We start from the raw sequence: 14336 nt of genomic DNA on the forward strand, positions 1-14336 counted from the left end.
GGAAGAGAAGAGAGGAGAGATCCAAGAATCAACACTTCTTGTGTTGCCCCATCCATCACTGCCCGTTCCCCTTCTGTGAAGGGCCCCCACACAACCCTTGATCCATACTCTCTTCGGTCAGGACTCAAGTGGCAAAATGGTTACCTGATTCTTTTATTTAAGAAAAGTGAAATACACGGACCTGAAGTGAGGCAGCAGAGGGAACAAGAGAGACCAGGTCAAGGCAGCCTGGCTGGCCAGCCCCATCCCTCTGACAGAAAAGCCAGCAGCAGGCTCCATCTCTGAGATGCATACCTGCTCCTTATGCATCTTGGGGGCCTCAGAGCTAGCTACTCTAGAGGACTACGGGGAGAGGATGTCCTGAGGGTCCTTCCTGAGGCAGATTCCTGAGGAGGGAGCCAAGACCCTAGGGCAGCAGCAATCTTCTGGTTAACTGCTCTCCCTTCACTGTCCCACCTTGGGGCTGGAAGAGCCAGGAGCAATAGGGAATGCTGAGAGGGCTGTCTGGGGGGAGACCCAGCAGACCTGGTGGCTAGGTTGAATGTCAGCTGCTTGAAGAGAGGTCGGTGGTGCTGGCACTGAGGCCCCGGGAGACCTGAAACAGACAACACCATGCCATCAGCCCAGGGACCTCAGCCTCACAAAGACTGTCCCCTGGAGTCTATCCATTTTATGGCTGCAGTGTATCTGTAGACCTAGGACGGAGCCTGTAACCTCAGTCCCAAGCTCCATGACTCTGTTTAGTTTTAGCCTTTTCTAGGATTTTCAAGAAGGCCACAATCTGGTGGAGAAAACACTGGGAAGAGCCACATGAACATCAGCATATACTTTGAATGTGTTGATACAAATAGTCTCTTCCCATTAAAATGTCATTATTGGGGTGCCTGAGCGGCTCAGTCAGTTAGGCGTCTGTCCGACTTCAGCTCAGGTCATGATCTCACTGCTTGTGAGTTCGAGCCCCGCGTCGGGCTCTGTGCTGACGGCTCGGAGCCTGGAGCCTGCTTCAGATTCTGTGTCTCCCTCTCTCTCTGTTCCTCCCCAACCTGTGCTCTGTCTCTCTCTCTCTCAAAAAAAAAAAAAAAAAAAAGTCATTATTGCTGTCTCAAATGTAGATAATTTAATACTTTTTTTCTTTTTCCCTTCTCATCTGCTACTGAGTCCCCAAGGTGAAGAATATGGTGGCTGCAGGAGGAAAAGCAATTAGATCCCCAAATCATTCTTGAATTATTAATAATTCCAAAGTACCAGTTTAGAGAACATCACTTCCTGTTCCTTTCCTGATTAATTTATTTGCTGCCATTTCTGGCCCCAAACTGTCCCTTGGTGGTCACCACCCTCTACAAGCTGTCTGCTTGATTCTCATCTGCCCAACTCCAATTCCCTGGCTGGAGTCTTCCCCCAAAGGATTCTCTCCTCTTCTCTAACTTCTGCTCCCTTGATCCATGGCTACCCTTTCGCGCTTATCCACCAATATGCTCACGAGTGCTGCTCTCACCTGGAGGGGTGCTGCACTGGGTTGATTCAGATAATTTAAGGAGGCTGCCCGCTTCATGTTGCTGCTACAATGCAAAAAGAAAGAACTGAGGCCTCTTGGCCTCTTCTCTTCCCCATTAGTGGCCCTAACACTGTGGGCCTCTTGGGTACTGCCACACATGTCAAATCACTGCCTCCCCACCATTTGACACCCCCCCACACACACACACATATACACTCTCTTATCTTTATCCATAACCAGCATCTCCTCGGACACTTTTCCCGAATACTGGGGCACCCATTTTTCCCAAACTCTTTCTCCATGGCCATCCCATTGACCTCCTCCATGTTTCTCTTCAAGACACTTCTCCAGAGACAAGGGGCCAAGAGGAGCTGGAGGCAAGGGCTTACTGGCCTGCTTTACCGTTTCTCAGTCTCTCTGTGTACCTGGAGGGCCGAGGCTCAGTCCCCTGGAGCTTCCTCACCAGGAGTTCACTGCTTCTACGAAGCACATCCCGGATCTTGCCCAGAGAACCACTCCTCTGCAGGGTCCCACTGCCATCCTGGCAGAGAGGGGGTGGGGAACAGAAGCTAAGGAGATCCTATGCAGACTGGCTTCTGAGTCTACTGCCGCCATTTATTCAGCACGCATCCCGCCTCCCCCAAAAGCCTAGTGATTGAAAACAAGAGCCTCATCATAGATGGCTTGCACATACCCATGAAAGGGATTGGTTAACTGAACTTGAATGTGGACAACGTGTGCTCATGTCCTACATGGGCAGGCCCAGAGCCTCTCACCACCACCAGCAGGAGGGAGCAGGAGAAATCAAGGGGCAATAATGAGACTCACCCCTGACCACTCCACAGCCACAGAAGCATCTTCACCTCCTTCATATTTCACGCTGCCCCCAGAGCCCTCCTGGGAGGTCCTTCCACTGTCACCTTCCCCAAGTAGCTCAGCCACCTTGGTCTGACTGATAGGGTCAGTACCCTGGAAGGAAAAGGAAGGAGCTGGGACTCTGAACTCCTTAACTACTCAGGATGGGGCTTTCAAACTTTTTTCACCATTGGCCCCAATAAAGAAAACATTTTCCCTTGTGATGTCCTAGTATACACATACTGGAAAGATACTCACCTTTTCTCTTTGCAATGCATTCCTACATAGAGATACGTACGTATTTTAACTATGGCCCACACTGAATTGATTTCAAAACCCACTAATGAGGGGCACCTGGGTAGCTCAGTTGACTGAGTGACTCTTGATTTTGGCTTGGGTCGTGATCTCATGGTTCATGGGTTCAAACCCCACATTTGTTTCCATGCTGACAGTGCAGAGCCTGCTTGGGATTCTCTTTCTCTCTCTGCCCCTCCCCCACACACACTCTCTCAAAATAAATAAATAAACTTTAAAAGAAAAACAAACACTAATGAGGGGTGCCTGGGTGGCTCAGTCGGTCGTGATCTCAGGTCGACATCAGCTCAGGTCATGATCTCGTGCTCTGTGAGTTCAAGCCCCACCTGGGGCTCTGTGCTGACAACTTGGAGGCTGGAGCCTGCTTCAGATTCTGTGTCTCCCTCTCTCTCTGCCCCTCCCCTGCTTGCACTCTGTCTCTCTCATTCTCAAAAATAAACACTAAAAATTTTTTTTAAAAAACACACTAATGAGTCACAACCCACAATTTGAGAAACTCTGACTTTGGGCTCCCCTTAACCTCAACTCCCTCACTCACACCACCTATGCCCCTCCTCAGTAGATTCTTCAAATTGTGAAAGGACGTGGTTTCCTTTTTTTTTTTTTTCCTAAGTCTGCTTTTTTTCCCAAACAGACTCTGTGCTGTCAACACAGAGCCCAATGCAGGGCTCGATCATATGAACTGTGAGATCATGACCTGAGCCAAAACCAAGAGTTAGACACTCAACCAACTGAGCCACCCAGGCGCCCCACACAGCTTCCCTCACAATAGTCCCATTTAGTGATATGAACCTCGAACTTGGAGTCCTGACTATAAAGGGCAGGTGAAAGGGTGAGAACACACTTAAAAAACAACCACAACCACAGTGTCTCACCTTCCTTTCCTTGGCTTCCTCCTCAGCCTCTCCTCTTAATCTTATGAGATTCACAAGAAGTGTCAGTGGTCCCCCATCCCCAGGGCCTACCTTCCGGACCTCCTTCCCCTATCCCCTCCTGGTCACTGACCTGTTTCTGGGAGCGCAGGGCACATTCTTCTAGGGTCTCGGCTGCCTCCAGCTTTCCCTGGCGCCTGTACAGAGCTCCTAGGTTTCTCAGAGTGGTGTTTACTGTGGGGCTGTGGGAAGGAAGTAAAGATGGATTCAGAAAAGAAACGAGAGAGAGAGAAGGGGCGGAGCTCAGGCCAAGGGAAGGTCAAAGGGAAGAAGGGAAAAGGCCCCAGAGGCCAGGATCAGGTCTCGGATGGAGAGTGTCAGAGGCCAAGACAGCTTCTCCGTGGCAGCTCACCTGCTCACTTTGCAGGCCTTGTACCAGCCTCCGTACTCAGTATAGGGTGTGCCGCCCTCTCGGTGCCGGCTCTGCAGAACAGAGGGGAGGGGAAGCCAGAGATGAAAGCACAGGGATGCTGGGGTGCAAGCAGCTCGGGTGCAGGCTGGGCTGGGGAAGGCACCCTGCATCTGTGGCTGGTGCTCAGGTGGGAAGTAAGTCAGGCGCTGGGCTAATGCAAGGAGTAAGCCAGAGGCCCTGGCAGCCTCGGGCTCCCCAGGATGGGCCCCGCACTCACTTTGCTCATTTCCTCCCGCTCCTCTGCATGCATCCAGATGGGCTTGTGGTCATCTAGGGGTACACAGGATGGAGTGGTAAGGTTAGAGAACAGAGCTAGACAGTATGGGGGGGAGCCAGGACCCAGACACCCAGCAGCTGGACTAAAGCTGGACTAAAGGGGTTTGGCTCTGCCTGGGAACCACTAGGGCCTAACCCCCCACCTGTGGTCTGCATTTCTTTTCCACCCTTCAGCTCCCCCTCTCCCCGGGGCCAACCCACTCACCGTCCACAGACCCAAACTCCTGCAGGTGGGCCCGGGTCAGGATCTCTTTGTAGAGCGTCTCAGCCTCAGCATATTTGCCCTGTTTCAAGTAACAGGAAGCCTGCAGGCAGAAAGGCAAAAACACAGGACAGAGACAAAGTCTCAGCAGGGCTCAGGGATTTCCACTTCTTGGTCTCTTTATGACCTTCCCCAGAGATCCTCTTCACACTTCCTTTTCTAGCCGCAGGGTCAAGGGTGTTCCCATTCCACTCCCAGGAGGTTAGGGGACTTCGCCTTCCCACTGGAATGAGGCAGATCCCTCAGCCCAAAGTCAGCCCCAGACACACAAAGACGACAAGGTTCGTGTACCACAGTATGGTGCTCTCCCTTCCCCTCTCTCCAAGGACTTCATCCCTTCCTCCCTCACCAGGTTGTTCTTGGTCCGGGCTACGTTAGGGTTGTCCGGCCCCAGCTGCCCCTCATAGATGGCCAGTGCCCGCCGGTAATAGCGCTCCACGGCCTCGTACTTGCCCTGGTTTTGGCACAACAGGGCCAGGTTGTTCAGCTGCTTTGCCACATCTGGGTGGTCAGTGCCTAGGACCTGGAGGGGAGTAAAGGAGTGAAAGATGGCTAATGACTGTGGGGGGGGGTGGTGTATAACCGTGTGTGCGCATGCCTACCTGGGGAGCAAGGGGGAGGAAATGACAGGAGGGAAGAGGCAGAGATGGGGGGGTTGAGAAAAGAAGTGACTGAGGAGGGTAATCTGGAAGAGAGATGATGGAGGAAGGGTCACCCCAGCAGGGAACAGTGAGCGAGCACAGGCACCTTTTCTCGAATCTCCAGTGCACGTTGGCACAGTGGCTCCGCCTCCTTGTATTTGCCCCTCTTGCCATAGAGCACAGCCAGATTGTTGAGTGTGGCAGCCACCTAGGAAGACAGGCCCGTCCTCTCAGCATCGGTGCTTTCAGGGACCTGGAACATTGGAGTTCCTCCTCCTCCCACACAACAGGGCCCCACACTGCACAACTCCCAAAAGAATTGGACTCTGCTGTCCTAGCCAGAGGCGACAGCGGGGAGAAGCAACTGAACTGGAGGTTCTGAGGTCCTCTCTGGGAGTGGTATCGCCCTCTAGGGGGATTTTTAGATATTTCTGTAGGTGAGGTTTTGTAGGGTTTTTGGTTGCCATAAAGATTGGGGGCACTATTATCTGTGAGAAGCCAAGGATGTTCAGCGCGTGTGGGACAGCTCTGTTAACTTTGGAATGTCCTCCCAGACAGTCAAACGCTGTAAGCTGTTGACACTTAGCGAGATATCAAGATAGGAGCTATGTTTTCCGAGTGACATCATCTGTGCCTATCACATGTTGTAACATAGGCAATTATTTTCATACAGCGCATTTGCAAAAATACCTTCTCATTTTCTCCACTGTTACAATTGATCATTTGTCTTGGCATGATATCCCTACTTAAGGTTATTTCTCTCTTTTTCTTATCTCTTTTCTTATCTGGCCTGTTGTTAGTCTAACACTGGATCTTAGTCTCGTACCCACCAATACTTCTGCTCTGTTATTTTTTAAAAATTTTATTTATCTATGTTTTTAGTAATCTCTACACCCAATGTGGGGCATAGGCCTCAAGATCAAGAGTTGCATGCTTTTCTGACTGAGCCAGCCAGGCACCCCTGCTCTGTCATTTTTTTAGTACTTCTTATATAAAATGTCTTACTGGTCTTATACTTTTTCTAAATCTAAAGTTATACATTATATTAAATTATAGGTAAATCATATAGTATATTTTCTTGCATGGTTGCACTCAGTAAAACTGTTACCATGTTACATTTTCATTTCATTGTGACGTATACTATATATTATTTTATTGTAAGTTATTTTCCTCATTCTATTTTTTTTAAGTTTATTTCTTTCTTTTGAGAGAGAGAGAGAAAGAGCACGTATGCACATGTGGGAGAGGGACAGAGAGAGAGAAAGGGAGAATCCCAAGCAGGCTCCGCATAGAGCCCTATGTGGCCCAATCTCACTCAATACTTTTTGGAATTGTATGTGTAGGTCAGTTATACCATCTATGAATTATGCTTCAGGAAAATACTTGTTATAAGATGGAGTCATTGGGGGGCGCCTGGGTGGCTCAGTCTGTTGAGCATCTGACTTTGGCTCAGGTCATGATCTCACAGTTTGTGGTTCGAGCCCCATGTCAGGCTCTGTGCTGATGGCTCAGAGCCTGGAGTCTGCTTCCAATTCTGTATCTCCCCCTCTCTCTGCCCCTCCCCTACTCACGCTCTGTCTCACTCTCTCAAAAATAAATAAACATTAAAAAAAATTTTTTAAAAAAAAGATCAAGTCATTGGGTCTCAGAGAGTTGAGAACCACTGGCCTTAGCAGAGAGTCCTGGAAGAATGGAGCCCTCATGCCTCTTCCCTGAGCACCCCTAGTGAGTGGGCTGAGGGCAGCAGATAAACAAACTAAGGGAAGCCAAAATAGCATGGAGCAAGGAGGACAAGGAATACTGACTGCAGGGTGGTCCCGGCCCAGGGTGCTCTCCCGGATGCTGAGGGCATCATTCAGCAGGTGGGCAGCTTCCTTATACTTATTCTGGTCCCTGGAAGAGGAGAGAAGTAACAAGGGGTTACCCCGAACTCTGACCCAAGCCATCTTCTTCCTTCCTTCCCTTTAGGAATACGGAGGTACGTTTAGGGATTGGGGCCCCCACGAGGAGGCAGGAAGCCTGGGGTAAGCAGCAAGAGCTCACCAACACACCTATCCTTGGATGCAGAACACTGCCACACCAAGTGGAGACAAGCTATCGGATGCAAGAGATGGAAACAGAGAGGGAAAGAGACCCTCCCCAAAGGAGAGAATGGAGAAGCAAAGAGCCTGAGAGATGAGTGTCTCTGAGGTCAAGGGCTCAGGTACAGAAAGAACAAGAGTGCTGGTGCAAGAGAAGGCCCCTAGTGGGTCACTTAGGAGACCCAGCAGTGAGAAGAGGTACCCTGTGGAGAGGAGGAATGGGAGCCAAAGGTGGCTCAACATGTGAATCTGGAGGCTGATTTGGGAGAGGAAGAGGCCAGGACTCACCGATACACCAAAGCAAGGATGTTGAGCATGGTCGCGACATCAGGGTGGCCGCGGCCAGATGTGCGCTCCAAGTCCTCCAGTGCCTGCTTGCAGAGAGGCACAGCCACCTCATAGCGACCCTGGGCAGCATACTGGATCACCAAGTTGTGCAGTGTCCGTAACCTCGCCGGGATCTCATATCCGCTGTGCTGGGCACCTTGGCCACGGGACACTAACCATCGCAGATATTGAACAGGAGACTTCCTCAGGGCACTCTTCTTCTCCCCTTTGCCGTCTGTCCTCTCCATGTCTTGTTGCGTGCCTGTGCCCACCCCTCACCAGGCCTTCCCCTAAGACCCACCTCAACCTGCTATTCCTTTGCCCACTCCCTTCTACCTGGGCCCCTCACAAACCAACTTGTTCACCCACTAATTCATTCATTCGAAAAAACTTACTCAACCAGGATAAGCCAGGGGCTGTGTCAGGGATACAAAAATAAGACCTGGTTCTTTCCCTTGAGGAGTTCATGCTCTTCCATGACTCCAGGGTCATTATCCCATTCGACTATGAGCTCCTTACTGGCGAGAACTCCATCACTCTCAACTTGGTATCCCTAGTGCCTACCATAGTGCCCAGTACACATGAAGTGTTTAAGTGTTGATGAATAATGGGGAGGCTGAGGAAATCAAAGCACTAGCCCAGTCCCTGCCCTATATCCAGGGAAAGTGCAGAACCAATTTCTGGAAGGTGAGCATCCTGTATGCAAGGCAGGCCACAGCTGGGACCAGCCCTCTGCTGCCCCCCTTCACCCTCCAGCTCCAGAGGCAGACTCACAGCCATTGCTGGGGTCTTCTTCCTCCTCATTGGGGAAGAGATCATCCAGGGAATCCTTGGTGGCATCACCCTCCTTCTCTTCCTGGAAGGGAAGAAGCAACATGTCTAGGCCGAGATATCCCCAAGCAGCCTCTTCAGGGCCTCTCTAACCCATGAAATCACTGACAGGTGAGAAGACCCTTGTTCATGTCTCTGCCCCTGGGAAGGCCAGCATCTGTCCGCCAATCTCATACTGCTCTTGTCTGTAAATCTCCTTCCTTCACATTAAGAGCTTTCTAAGTATCCTCATTCTTTAGCCTCCACCCCTCTCCTCCTCAGCTCTTGTAATTATAGCCCAGTGCTGATCCCTGTGTGTTTACACTGATTATATGTCTGTCCTGTCTTTCCTGAGGGCAAGGAGTGTGTCTGATCTTATTGACATGTACTCAAAGGGTCGAGCTCAGCCTTGTGCCCTTCAACTGCTACCACTCACTCTGGACTTAGTGCTCAACCCTCAGTGTCTCACCTACTTCCACATGGGCAAATTTGCTTTGCCCCACCAGGCATGTTAGCCTTGTACAAACACCTCCAACCCTCCCACCCAGACTCACCAATGTGTCTGTCCCTTGCAAATCATCCTACTTCCCTGGGACAGGCCAGCTTTCTAGCCCTGGAGTCTTATATATGACACATACCCAACCTTAGTCTAGAAAGCTCCTCCCTCCCCCTCATCATCATCCATCAAAATCCAGCCCAACTCCTAACCTGTTCAGCTAAAAAATCCAACCTTAATCTTACCTATCCATCCCTGTACCCCATCTGTGAATCCTTCTCAGGCCATTCCAGACCCCACAAACCAATCTTGGAATTCTTCCCATACTGACAACCATTCACCCAGCACTGAGTATTTGCTCCTTTATGTTGTCACATACGTGTTCTCATGTGTAAGCCTTGACCCTACAGCTATATTATAGGCTTGAGAAGGCAGAAACTCTCTCTTACAGTTCTTTTTTTTTCCAATCTTTTTTTAAAAAGTGTTTATTTAGGGGCGCCTGGGTGGCTCAGTTGGTTAAGCGTGCAACTTCGGCTCAGGTCATCATCTTACAGCTCGTGAGTTCAAGCCCTGCATCAGGGTCTGTACTGATGGCTCAGAGCCTGGAGCCTGCTTCGGACTTCGGATTCTGTGTCTCCCTCTCTCTCTGCCCCTCCCCCGTTCGTGCTGTCTCTCTCTCTCCTTCAAAAATAAATATAAATTTTTAAAAAATTATTAATGTTTGTCTATTTTTGAGAAAGAGAGAGTGTGGTGGGGTGGAGGGGTGGCACAGAGAGAGAGCGAAACAGAGGATCTGAAGCAGGCTCTGCACTAACCTCAGAGAGCTCAATGTGGGGCTTGAACTCATGAGCCTTGAGATCACGACCTGAGCTGAAGCCAGACACTTAACCACCACTAAGCCACCCAGGCGGCCCTCTTTTATAGTTCTTTACATCTCCCTTACACACATCCTCTCACACTGCCTAAGGCAGAAGGATAAATAAATGACTGTTGAGTGACGGTTAAATTTCACACATTTTGAGAGCAAATTTTAGGAGGGTCTTCCTTGACTCTGCTATGCTTTCCCTCATTGTAGCACTTAGGATTCTGGATTGGAATTGTCCAGGTGCTTATCTGCCTTTCCCCCATCCCAAACCTGTAACTGTGAGAGCAAGAACTCTGTCTGCCTTGGTCACTGCTGCACCCCCAGGAGAGCACACAGTGCCTGGCATACATAGCTGTCATGTAATTAAATGTCGATTGAATGAGTGAATACTGTTTCCACCTTGCTGTTGTCTGGAGTTGGTGTCAGGACCTGCATCCTGCCAGGTGGGGGCAGGCTGTGCAGCACTGCTGGCCCCTACACCAGATGGAGCAACCGCCCCCAGGTCCATAGTGACTCCCAGCTGTCTGCCCCGAAGCCAGCCTTGCCTGTGCATGCTTACCGCGGTGTGCCCGTCCTCGTCATACTGTCGCAGCTGCCCCAGGAACTCCAGGTGCTTCTTTTCCTCCTCCAGCTGAGCCACAGCCTGTTCGCTACGCTGCAGCCGCTGCTGGGTGCCCGCCAGCTCGTCCCGGAGCCACTGGTTCTCCTGACACAGCCGCCGTACCTGAGCCCGCAGTTTCTGTTTCTCCGACTCCACTGTGCTCAGGTGGCTGGCCAAAGCCAGCATCACCTAGATGGGCACATCCTGTAAGTGCCGACTCTGGATCGGAATGTCGGGGATAAGTGGAAGGGGAGCCTACTGGGCGGCAGCAAAACTGGCAGGAGCCAGGAGGCGGGATTGAGTAGCAATAGCTCTACCCTCAAAATATACCCTGAATCCAATCTCTCACCAGCTCCATAGCCACCACCCTGGGCCAGGCCACCATCAGTTCCCATCTGGATGACTACAATAGCCTCCTCACAAGCCTCTGTTTCTGCCCTTTTCACTTAGGCTCTGTTCTCAACCCAGCAGCCAGATGATCCTTTTATTTTTTTTAATATTGCTTTATTTATTTTGAGAGAGGGAGAGAGACAGAGAGAGAATTTCCCAAACAGTCTCTGTGCTGATAGTGGAGATCTCACAAACCATGAGATCCTGACCTGAAATCAAGAGTCAATGCTTAACCGACTGAACCACCCAGGTGCCCCAAGCCAAACCTTTTATTTATTTTTTTTTTAATTTTTTTTTTCAACGTTTATTTATTTTTGGGACAGAGAGAGACAGAGCATGAACGGGGGAGGGGCAGAGAGAGAGGGAGACACAGAATCGGAAACAGGCTCCAGGCTCCGAGCCATCAGCCCAGAGCCTGACGCGGGGCTCGAACTCCCGGACCGCGAGATCGTGACCTGGCTGAAGTCGGACGCTTAACCAACTGCGCCACCCAGGCGCCCCAAGCCAAACCTTTTAAATGTTAAGCTAGACTTGGGACACTTGGGTGGCTCAGTCGGTTAAGCGTCCAACTTCAACTCGGGTCATGATCTCACAGTTCGTGAGTTCAAGTCCCATATCAAGCTCTGCCCTAGTGGTGCAGAGCCTGCTTGGGATTCTCTCTCTCTTACTCTCTCTGCCCCTTCCCTACTTGCATGCTCGCTCTCTCTCTCTCTCTCAAAATAAATAAAAAAATAAATAAAAAATAAAGTTATAAAAAAATGTTAAGCTAGACCACATCACTCCTCTGCTCAATATATTCCAATAGCTTTCATCTCATTCAAAGTAAAAACAAAGTCCTTATGATGACCTTCAAGTTTCACATGATCTGTCCCTTTCTCTCCCAACCATTCTACCTCTGGTACTTCAATTTCTATTTTGCTTCACCTCATCCACTCTCCTGCAGCCACACTGGTCCCTCATTGAACTTGTCGAGAAGGACCTTTGTACGTACTGTCCACTCTGCTTAAGATGATTTCCCCCCATTTATTGTATGACTCATTCCCTTATCTTCAAATCTTTGCTCAAATGCCACCTTTTCAGGAAGGCTTTCTTTGACCATGCTATCTAAAGGTGTATCTTCTCTCCGTATCCCCCAACCCTCTTCTCTGTTTTATTCTTACCCCTCTTTCTTAGCAGTTTTCACTCTGACATACAGAACGATTTACTTATTTGTGTATTGTCTGTCTCCCCCAGCTAGAATGTAAGCTCTGAGATGGCAAAGATTTTTGACTGTTGAGTTCAGTGATGTGTCTCCAGTGCCCAGAAGACTTGTGCCCGGCACAAAGAAGGGACTTAATACATGTTTACTGAATGAATGAAGGCAAACATCTAGGACAAGGAGATCCTAAATGACCCCAAAACTCCAATCAGACCCCAAGGCCACCTGGCACCACCTCCTCCCTCTCACCTGGGCCTCACTCAGCCCCAGCTCGATGTTCTCCATGGAACGTCGCAGCTGCCGAGCCTTCTCATGCACCAGCCCTTCTTCATGGCCTCCTTGCTGCAGACACTCGATGGTATGGGACAGACTTTGCAGGACAGCCTGATGTTCACTGTGTAGGGCCTCCAGCCCTTGGCTCACCAGCCGGGTACTTCCCAGGATCTCCTCCTGGCTGAGCCTGTGCCCTGCAGGCTCATCCCGCTGCCCCAACACCAGGCCTGACATCTTGGCCACGGGGACCTTGCCTGGGCTGAGGAGAAACAACAGAGCTCATTGGGGGTAAAGATGAGAAACAGAGGCTGAGTAACTTGGTTAGAAGGAAGAGACAAGAGAGAGTATGGGTGACCTTCTGGTTTAATTGGAGAGAGAGTGATCAGTGGGAAGGGAGCCTACAACACTAAACACAAAGCTAAAGTGGGAAAGAGAGAGGGAGAGGAATTGATTTGAACGAAGAAAGACAATGGAAGGAACAAAAGTACTGACAACTAGCAGACAGGTTTAGAAATTAGGAAGAGAATAGGAAGTGTTGTTGGAGAGAGAGCTTGGGTCAGGAATAGGAAAAGGAATCAGATGAGAGACGGCAATATAGGAAACGCAGAGGGTGTCTGGAGAAAGCTGCAAAGGAAACAGGGTTAAAGCAAACAGGAGATATAAAGAAAATGGTGCAGAGGTTTCAAAAAATAGAAACTATACGGGTTTCAAAGTTACAGGGAAGAGAGAGAAGAAGGAAAAAAGGCACCTTCATTGCACGACCCAGATGAGAGGGGCCCAGAAAGCTCCAGGTCTTCAGACTGCGCCACCCACAGAGCTAAGGCCAGCATCTCCAAACCCGGTAAACTCTGCCTCTTTCCCCACTAGGCCTTTAGCCCATACTTCCCACCCTCCAGGTGTCGGGCTCTTTTCCTACTTCCTCAAAAGAGCCTTGTTTCTCATCTTTGAAGTCCTCTTACCGGTAGGTACACAGAGCAGAGCCCTCGGCTGTGGCGCTCAGGCCAGAGCCCGGAAGAAACTCTTTCAGTAGCCAGGGACTCACAAGGATCTGCCCTGCTCCTGCCCAAAGTCCAGAAGTCCAGCGTTCCCACCCCTTCTCTCACCACCTCACAGCCACCCAGAGGACCTGGCACAGAGCCCTACTCAGGGCAAGCACCCTCCCTCTCTCTACCTACAGGCCTTCAAAGGCGACCAGTGTGTCCCTCTTCCTTCCCGGAGCCAACGTCCCACCCTAGGCCTGGGGAGCTATTTTCTCCCAAGAAGGGAGTGAGACTTGATCTGAGATCTGAGGCAAGGGGCGTGTCTGGGAAAGGGTGAGGAGAAAGACCTGGTCACTCCTGACCCATTCACTTTCATGGCTTTGTCTCTGTGATGACCACCTACTAACAGGCTCTGAGAGAAGTCACCTTAGGGTGCCTCTCAGATGCCTGATGATGCAGGGAAGAATGGCAGGTCTACAGAGCGGCTGCAGGGTTACAGGGAAACACTGCGCTGGGAATTGATCTCCCCGCCTGGGAAAGCGGTCGGAGAAGTGACCCAGCCTGTCGACCTGCCCTGGGGCCCAGGGTGGGGACAGAATGAGATGGGCGGGGGCGCGGGGGAGAGGTGCGGGTGGGCGGCAGAGGTCCGCGTCACCAGCGAGGACCCAGGGACCTGAGAATCCCGAGGTCGATGAGTCCGTCGGTAGAGCAGGGGGCGGGGCAGGCCGTCTGTCTGTCTGTCTGGACGCCGAGGGGCGGGAAGAATCGCGGGGGGGCGGAGTTTTTCAGTCTGTCTGGACTTGTGTGAGATCTGCTGGTGGGGGGTTGTTCATCTGTCGTGGAGTGCGGAAAAGAAGTAGCGGGACCTCAACCCTCAGTCCCGGGGGTACCCTCACGGACTCACCCGCAGTCTGTCGGTCAGGCTGCCGCCCTTGCCGGTACTGCCCCTTTAAATTCATCATGGCTGCCGCTCGAGGTAATTGTTTTGACGGCTCCCGGGGGCGGAGCGGGCTTCTCAGTCACGCGACCTAAGGGTCGCCCGTGGATTGGCTTCGACCACGCGCATGGAGGAAAGGAGGTGTGTATTCACCTTGGTCTCGGGTTGTCTGCCCACCTCATTACGTCAT

At 50.9% G+C, this 14336-nt stretch overlaps 1 protein-coding gene across 5 annotated transcripts; it reads right to left on the reverse strand.

Annotated features, from left to right (window-relative positions):
• Positions 1 to 129: 129 nt before the first annotated feature.
• Positions 130 to 14205, reverse strand: KLC4 (kinesin light chain 4). Of its 5 annotated transcripts, none has more exons than XM_047101425.1 (16): positions 14114 to 14205; positions 12206 to 14020; positions 10327 to 10557; positions 8371 to 8452; positions 7558 to 7768; positions 6994 to 7081; positions 5295 to 5396; positions 4897 to 5070; positions 4491 to 4590; positions 4227 to 4279; positions 3950 to 4020; positions 3671 to 3779; positions 2324 to 2464; positions 1921 to 2036; positions 1496 to 1559; positions 130 to 595 (listed from the first exon to the last, which is right to left on the reverse strand). In XM_047101425.1, the coding sequence occupies exons 2-16, from the start codon at positions 12461 to 12463 to the stop codon at positions 545 to 547; spliced, it is 1851 nt and encodes a 616-aa protein (XP_046957381.1). In that variant the 5' UTR covers positions 12464 to 14020; positions 14114 to 14205; the 3' UTR covers positions 130 to 544. The 5 variants fall into 5 exon arrangements, with proteins under 5 accessions (XP_046957381.1, XP_046957384.1, XP_046957382.1 ...); XM_047101428.1 differs by having other exon boundaries at positions 12206 to 12488; positions 14114 to 14195; XM_047101426.1 differs by having other exon boundaries at positions 12206 to 14023; positions 14114 to 14143.
• Positions 14206 to 14336: the final 131 nt, after the last annotated feature.

The sequence above is a fragment of the Lynx rufus genome, unplaced genomic scaffold (genome assembly GCF_022079265.1).
Source record: "Lynx rufus isolate CCGP_SWC_20201006 ecotype Redwood Valley unplaced genomic scaffold, mLynRuf1.p SCAF_6, whole genome shotgun sequence".
NCBI classification, from domain to species: domain Eukaryota; kingdom Metazoa; phylum Chordata; class Mammalia; order Carnivora; family Felidae; genus Lynx; species Lynx rufus.

Excerpts from the sequence above, each read along its gene's own strand:
- KLC4 (XM_047101425.1), bottom strand. The coding sequence starts at position 12,463 with ATGTCAGGCCTGGTGTTGGGGCAGCGGGATGAGCCTGCAGGGCACAGG. Across the intron at positions 5,071-5,294 it reads CACTGGAGATTCGAGAAAAG|GTCCTAGGCACTGACCACCC; the intron begins GTGCCTGTGCTC and ends ACTCCCCTCCAG. Across the intron at positions 2,037-2,323 it reads TGGCTGTGGAGTGGTCAGGG|GATGGCAGTGGGACCCTGCA; the intron begins GTGAGTCTCATT and ends CCTCTCTGCCAG.